This window comes from Acartia tonsa, chromosome 14 (genome assembly GCF_053477335.1).
Source record: "Acartia tonsa isolate MP-2025a chromosome 14, ASM5347733v1, whole genome shotgun sequence".
NCBI lineage: Eukaryota > Metazoa > Arthropoda > Copepoda > Calanoida > Acartiidae > Acartia > Acartia tonsa.
The window spans coordinates 21,314,194-21,322,425 of record NC_137273.1 but is presented as its reverse complement, the minus strand read 5'-3'; the positions used below and the strand labels follow the sequence as shown (position 1 = coordinate 21,322,425).

General features: G+C 33.4%; 1 protein-coding gene across 1 annotated transcript in view; it reads right to left on the bottom strand.

Annotated features, from left to right (window-relative positions):
• Window positions 1-783: 783 nt before the first annotated feature.
• The window catches only part of na (sodium leak channel non-selective protein na), a 48,708-nt gene continuing 41,259 nt past the window's right edge, over window positions 784-8,232 (bottom strand). The window contains exons 45-57 of the mRNA XM_080146983.1: window positions 7,970-8,078; window positions 7,571-7,675; window positions 6,779-6,917; window positions 5,924-6,004; window positions 5,532-5,573; window positions 5,200-5,307; window positions 4,674-4,757; window positions 4,182-4,247; window positions 3,524-3,565; window positions 2,910-2,985; window positions 2,362-2,462; window positions 1,725-1,839; window positions 784-941 (exon numbers count right to left, since the gene is read on the bottom strand). Coding sequence (XP_080003109.1) covers window positions 879-941; window positions 1,725-1,839; window positions 2,362-2,462; window positions 2,910-2,985; window positions 3,524-3,565; window positions 4,182-4,247; window positions 4,674-4,757; window positions 5,200-5,307; window positions 5,532-5,573; window positions 5,924-6,004; window positions 6,779-6,917; window positions 7,571-7,675; window positions 7,970-8,078 — 1,131 coding nt within the window. The 3' untranslated portion in view covers window positions 784-878. The remainder of the gene's footprint in view (window positions 942-1,724; window positions 1,840-2,361; window positions 2,463-2,909; window positions 2,986-3,523; window positions 3,566-4,181; window positions 4,248-4,673; window positions 4,758-5,199; window positions 5,308-5,531; window positions 5,574-5,923; window positions 6,005-6,778; window positions 6,918-7,570; window positions 7,676-7,969; window positions 8,079-8,232) is intronic.

The following is an 8,232-nucleotide window of genomic DNA, read 5'->3' as shown; positions in this document are numbered from 1 at the left end:
AATCCTAATATATTATAAAATTATGTAAATAAGTGTTAATATATGTTTAAATAAAAAACATAAAACCTAGCTTCAAGGCTGGCCTAAGAAATTGTTTAGGATTTAGCCTCACGATATTTTAATACTGATAAACTAATTATAATACTGATACACTAATTAATCAATATTTCATAAATAAAACATTAAGTAAAGTTTTGCAAATTTTAGTAGGTAATAAATATTTTTAAAATTCTTTAATTAAAACACTTAAATATATGAATAATAATAATTTTATCACAATCTAAAATAAATTTAACTTTAGTTTTTTAAAACTTCCAAAATTTAGATTAGTTTAGTTATTCATGGGATCATATTATAGACAGCTTTTAACAGATATTGAAAAGAAAAATTATATGATTCAAACCAGTTTTGTTACCTCTGAGGGGACGAAGGTCCGGGCTCAAAAAAACTTATTTTGACCTAATATTTCAATTTTAATATTCGCGGAAAGCTGTTTAAGATAGGATCCTATTAAAAAACTATTCTAGAAATAATTGTTCTTTTTTGGCCTTTTGGAGGGATCTTGAGGGATAAGACAATAGACGATACATTGATATAAATCCCCAATGATGATTAACAAAATTACCACTTCTGTAGATTAAATTATGGATATGAAAGTTTGGAGACTATTTGTTTGAAATTGACCAATCAAAATCCAATAAAATTACTCAAATTTTTTGAGCCAAGGAATGAGATAATGTGGTAATATATAAAACTTTTGATGCCAGTGTAATTTATTGTCCAATGTCCCCTCCCTCCCTTGCTTTTTGGCAACATTTGAATAAATTCTAGTTAAATAACAAGATTAATGTAAGTTTAATTTTAAAAATTCAACAAAATTAATCTTCGTCCAATTCATCATCTGAGCTCTTGGCCAATTGTTTCAACCACCAGTCATGAACCTAGATAAAATATGTTTTAAAAAATCTTTGGGTTCCTTCCTATTTATTCATCTATCTATCCATCCATTTAACTTTCTATATTTATACATACACCTATCTATCCATCCATCCATCCATGATTGTATCTATCCATCCATGCATTTATCTATCTATCTATCTAACTATACCTCCTGTCTAGTGTCATGTGACCGCCAAGCTTGTAGTCCTGTCTATCTATCTATCTATATGTATACCTCCTGTCTAGTGCCATGTGACCGCCAAGCTGGTAGTCCTGTCTATCTATCTTTCTATAATCTATATGTATACCTCCTGTCTAGTGCCATGTGACCGCCAAGCTGGTAGTCCTGTCTATCTATCTATCTATCTATAATCTATGTATATGTATACCTCCTGTCTAGAACCATGTGACCGCCAAGCTGGTAGTCCTGTCTATCAATCTAACTATATGTATACCTCCTGTCTAGTGCCATGTGACCGCCAAGCTGGTAGTCCTGTCTATCAATCTAACTATATGTATACCTCCTGTCTAGTGCCATGTGACCGCCAAGCTGGTAGTCCTGTCTATCAATCTAACTATATGTATACCTCCTGTCTAGAACCATGTGACCGCCAAGCTGGTAGTCCTGTCTATCAATCTAACTATATGTATACCTCCTGTCTAGTGCCATGTGACCGCCAAGCTGGTAGTCCTGTCTATCAATCTAACTATATGTATACCTCCTGTCTAGAACCATGTGACCGCCAAGCTGGTAGTTCTGTCTATCAATCTAACTATATGTATACCTCCTGTCTAGTGCCATGTGACCGCCAAGCAGGTAGTCCTGTCGCCCCCTCGCACACACTGCTCCTTGCGGTGCCCCCCAAATTCATGGACTCTTCTCCCCGACTTTTTCGTTGCCTAGAACAAAAAAATATTTTTTAGTGATCAGGATGTAAATGATTCCTAAAAACCAACCTTTTTATTTATATAATCACGCAAACTTGCAAAGGACTAAGGCACTAGCAAATAACAGGAGGTGAGGTACCCTGCAGGGTTAGGAACACAAAGTATAAAGAATACCTGGAACCGACCCTACCCCAATCCTCAGATGAGGTACCCTGCGGGGTTAGGAACACAAAGTATAAAGAATACCTGGAACCGACCCTACCCCAATCCTTAGATAAGGTACCCTGCGGGGTTAGGAACACAAAGTATAAAGAATACCTGGGACCGACCCTACCCCAATCCTCTGAGGAGGTACCCTGCGGGGTTAGGAACACAAAGTATAAAGAATACCTGGGACCGACCCTACCCCAATCCTCTGAGGAGGTACCCTGCGGGGTTAGGAACACAAAGTATAAAGAATACCTGGGACCGACCCTACCCCAATCCTCTGAGGAGGTACCCTGCGGGGTTAGGAACACAAAGTATAAAGAATACCTGGGACCGACCCTACCCCAATCCTCTGAGGAGGTACCCTGCGGGGTTAGGAACCTTCTGGTTGTGCTGTTCATGCTGTCTGTACGGGTTACTGGCGGATCCTAAAAAATAATTTAAATTCCTAATTCATTAACAAAATTTAAATATATTTAAGATCAGAAAGGTCTTTGTGCTCGCTAACACTTTGAGAAATCTTGTATAATAGTTATTTCTAGTATTCATTCGAAACCGATTAATATCCGCTGGATTAGAACTGGTTCATACGAAAAGATTATGACTAGCATCGTATTATATCCACTTTTCTACGAATATAGAAATGTATTGTACAATCATATAATTGTACATTTTATTTCTGCAGAAAGTTGTTAGCCCCGAGGGGCCGAAGACCTGGGCTTACAAAACTTAATTTTATAATTTTTATTTTTGTGGAAAATTGTCTGTATTACGATGCTATGTATGTTTTTTTCAGTGGGGCTATGAACCGGTTCTAATCCAACGGAAATTAATCCGTTTCGAAGCAATACTGGACAAAGTATCTAATGAATTACCTGGTCATGTCTGTCAATTGACTGCTCCGACTGAAGTTGTGCTGACTCAACAATTATATCATCTTCCTTTACCTCACTAAAATTTATATTGTTTCAATTTATTCCCCTTTTTTAAAGAATAATTTCAGAGATTGACGATAAACTGCTAGTTTGTACCAACCAATCCAGATTTAATCCTTTTCTGTTCAAACATCCAACAATATAACAAGCAATACCCAGCAGACAACCAGCTCTTTTATAGCACGACCTTTGTCTGGAAGTCACAAATGTTCATGGTAATAAGTTGCGCCTGCTTTTCGCCAAGGCATTCCCTTTACTCAAACTAGTAATGTCGCGCATCTGAAAAAGCATAGGAACTATTTTTAACATCTCCCCGTTGACAAGCGGATGCGCTGTGTGTTAAGCCACATTCCCAGGTAATTTATTGAAAAGAAGCAGCTTATAGTACCTAATAAAATTGACGTCATACAATAATATGACCAATAATAGGCCATATACATTTTAACATTGGTCAATTACAATGTATACTGGCCTATCATTGGTCATTTGTATCGTATGGCGTCATTCTTTATTAGCCACTAAAAGCTGCTTCAGTTGAAAAAGTAGTCAATTACCTGACAGGTTTCAAACTAGCCATCATCGGTTCATTCATAGCCCTAGAAAAACAATTTTTTATTATACCATAAAAAATACATATACAAAGTAAATAATCACGAAACCTTTTGGTATAAAATACATTTTGGTCTTTTGTAGCATGACTGACGGACCAAGTAAATTATATACTGGATGCTCATTAGTATAGGAAATCTTCACAGAAATTCAGCCGTCTATCTTCTATAGCAGCAGAGAAATTCACGTTTCACCATTACTATTTACAAATAGATAGACTGACTGACAGACATATCAAATTACAGAGTAGCCTGGCAACAAAAAATCACAAATATTTATAAAAAATACTTATTCCAGTATTGCTTCGATACCGATTGATATCAGCTGGATTAGAACTGGTTCTGAGCCATACTTAAAAATCATGTATCGAATCATATTATAGACAGCTATCAACGAATAGTAAAATAAAAAAATAAAATTAATTCAAGTTTTGTTGGCTCCAACTAAAATGTTATTTTATTATTCGTAGAAAATTGTCTACATTACGATTTGATACATGATACATCAAATGGCAGTATAAATCTTTTAAAAATGTGAATGAATTTTTGTTTAACTTTCTGAACTAAGAAACCTTTTTTTAAAAATTCATTTATATAAGCTTACTTTAGGCTGTTAATTAATGTTTGTTCTTTTTCTCTCATTCTTTTTAAGCAACCATCAAGCCATCTCCTAAAAAAACAAATATTTAAAAATAATCTTTTCTACAATTGCCTAGTTTCGGGGCGGGATTCATCTTCGATCAACAGTGATCATCTAGATAAGCTAGAGCATCATCCGCTTGCTATAGGATGCGATGCTCTAAGACCCACGTATATTAGGTTAAGTAACATCCGACGGACAATCAACTCTTTGATTGCATGATATTTGTCTGGAAGTCCTATTTGTGATTTATTGAATATTCCTATTATAAATTATAAACAAAATTGCCCCTTCTATAGATTGAAATTATTCGTAAAACAGAAATGTTTCGGTCAACTAATCAAAATTCAATAATAAAAGTATCCAATGTTTTTAAACCAATGAATAAAACTTTGGGTACCAGAGAATTTTTCAGTCAAATGTCCCCTCCCTTCGTGATAAAACATTAAGATTAACCTTATAGTTAGTTTAGCCACTTCTTCCTCTATTATATATTCAAGCTCTTCTCTAGCTAATAATTCCTCTAGCTGTAGTGCTTTTCTAGATAGATAGAAAGATAATAGAAAGGTAGATAAAAAGAAAGATAGAAAGATAGGTAAGTAGTTTTTTTACTATGTTATCAAGCTCTTCTCTAGCTAATAATTCCTCTAACTGTAGTGCTTTTCTAGATAGATAGAAAGTAGATATATAATAAGATATCAATAGATCTGTATGTAAGACTACATGCTAAGAACATCATTATATCCATTATGAAGATAGATAGACAGATAGATAATAAGATATAAAGATACCTAATATCAATAGATTTGTAAGACAGCATGCTGAGAACATCAGGAAATGTGACATTTATACATTAAGAAGATAGGCATGTAGAGAGATAATAAGATATAAAGATACCAAATATTAATAGATCTGTAAGACAGCATACTGAGAATGTGACATCTTATCCATTATAAAGATAGATAATAAGATATAAAGATACCTAATATCAATAGATCTGTAAGATAGCATACTGAGAACATCATGGAATGTAACATCTTCCCCATTATGAAGTCTTTCCAATTCATAGCACATATGCTTGAACAACAATCTAAACATAAATTTAATATTGTTTTTTTTTATGAAAACTTTAACTTGACAAATGAATAAGATGACTATCCTTTAAAGAATAACTCTTAAGAATATGTAAAAATTATCTTCTGATAACGGAAAAACTACCCCATATCCCCTATTTTCAATATATTTCAAAGGGGGGGGGGGGGTAACCTTGCTCGCTAGGCACTCTGAGGGACAGAGTCAAAATTTTAGACTAACCTGTCTTTTTGGGTGTCAACCTCTAGTCTGCCCTTTAACAACCTAGAAACAAAAAAAAATTTTAATATAGTAAGACAATATAAATAACGCGAAAGCATTTTGAAAATTATTTCTAATAATAAATCAAATAATTGTTTATTTATTGTTTGTTTGTATAATATTATTAATCATCAGTGTAATAATAAGACAATAGCCGATAATTTGATTACATCTCTAATGATCTCTTCTATGGATCAAAATAAATGAAAACTCAATTTAATAAACCAAACAATCAAAATTCAGTATAAGCCAACGAATGAGAACACGTTAATGTAAAACATTGGGGTCTAGTGTGTAATACAGAGCCCATTATCCCCCCTCTCTCTGAATAATTAGTGATTTAGTAACTATACCTTAGTATAAACTTGACTCTTCTGACAGGTATTGTACCTCGTTGGTTAACATCCACCAGGTTCCAGGTTGTCTGGAAGTTTCTAGAATTATAACACATGTAATGTGATTTATTAATATAAATGATAAGACTATGGAAGAAAATTTTTGTATATCCCAATCTCCAAATTTTCCTTATGTATATTAAATTATTGGTTGAAAAGTCTGAACACTTATAGTGTTTGGAACCAACCAATCAAAATTAATGTAGGTATTTAAAGTTTTTGAGCCAAAAATCCTTATAATAAAGTAACAGGATGTTTGTCTGCCTCTTTGTCCGTACCGAACATTTTTTACTGAATGTTTTCTATTAAAGCAAAAAATTTTGGCGATGTTATAAATCAGCCTTTTAAAAGTAGTAAGACTTTTTTTGTTTATAGCAAAGGATCTCGCAAACTGTTGAACCAATAAGGTTGTCCTTTACAGTGAAGCTTCTTATAAGTCCAGGGAAGTTTTCAACTATTTTGGGGGTTGGTTATCTCCATCCTCCCAATAAATATTTACTCTCCCCCTTAGCAAAATATTTTGTACTCTTTTTATTAAAAAAACTTAAGAGCCCCAGGTGGCTTCAAGTAGCCGCTAGTAAAATTATATTCGGATTATGTTATGAAAACGAAGTAGCGGGTTTTGTAGTATTTTCTCAGTAGCCTTTCTCCTATTTCTACTCTTGCCGGCCCAATTTCCTAAACCTGCGGGGCAATCATTAACATTTACCTAACCTAATATATACCTAAAATAATTTAATAAAATCAAAAGCTACTGTGAAAATACGACGAAACCCGCTACTTCGTTTTCTTTCCATGATCCTAATGTTTTACCTAATATCTGCATATGACAGCAAAGCATCTTCTTCATTCGAATAGAACAGGCTAAAATTTTCCATAATAATGGCCACCAGTAAATTCAAAACAATATATGTTATGATCACGTAGAAGGAACAGAAAAAGAACAGTGCACCTATGAAAAAAAAATATTATTTCATTAAATGTCCGCTAGGTGGTAGCAGACAAGTTATTTCAGTACAATATTTGATATAATTAGGTAGAAGGAACAAAAAGAAATAAGCATATACAAATATATAGTTCATTAAATGTCCGCTGGATGGTAGCAGATAAGCAAATCCATAACAATATATGTAATGTTCACGTAGAAAGAACAGAAAAAGAACAAAGCACCTGAAAAAATATTAGTTTATAAAACTTCTGCTAGAGTTATAACTTAATTGATGATTCTAACAAGCCCAAATGGACGTTAAATTACGAATGGTCTGACCCTAACCTAACATGAACGTTTTCTTAAAATCTGAAAAAATACTTCTTTATGTTAGTTTAAAAAGCAGTTTATAGATTGGGTTAATTTAGGGATAAAAAGAGTTAATACATTGGAGATAAATTGATTATTATAAAATATTTCTTCAGTAGATTTAAAGTATTGGTTGAAAACTTTGGACACTGCAATATCAACCAACCAACCAAGTGTTGAAGAGGTAACAAAAGTTATTGAACCAACTAATGAGAGAGCTTGTTTTATCATACAATTTTTGGTACTTGTGTAATTTCTAGTCCGTTGTTACTTTCTGCTTTGATTTATTAAAATATATAGTTGTTAACCTGTAAAGTTTCCACAGTTAGTCTGCCAGAAATTATGCTTGTCAGAGTAGGTACAGGCTGGGGGTTTCTGCATACAGTCATGAAGAATACGGTTCCAGTCCTCGCCTAGATAGGTATACATTATCTATATATCTATGTACAGGCCGGAGGTTTCTGCATACAGTCATGAAGGATACGGTTCAAGTCCTCGCCTAGATGGGTATACATTATCTATGTTTATCTACCTTTTTGTCTGTACTTTTATCTGTAAGTATTGTATATTTTTGTCTGTTATATAACCAACAATTTGATTCACTTTCCATTTATTTATCAATTAATCTATTTGTCTGTTTGTCACCCTTTCTGTTTGTCTTTTGTATTTCTGTTCATCTAACAATCAATCTAACTATCTATCTATACCTGTAACTATTCTGAAGAGCATGATAATTCCTTTACTGGCAGTACCAAAATTTGCCTGTCTGTTTATAGCCTCGCCATACTTTAGATTTCCAAACATAATTACTCCTGTGCAATTAAATAGTTACTTAACTAAAGGTTGAAATTTTTATGAAAATGAGAATGGTGGCATGGGCAATAACCCCCTCAGAATTAAAAAAAAACTTACCTTCCCACTGTTTTTCTCCTTAAATAAAAAAAATAAAGATTCGATGTTTAAAATATCT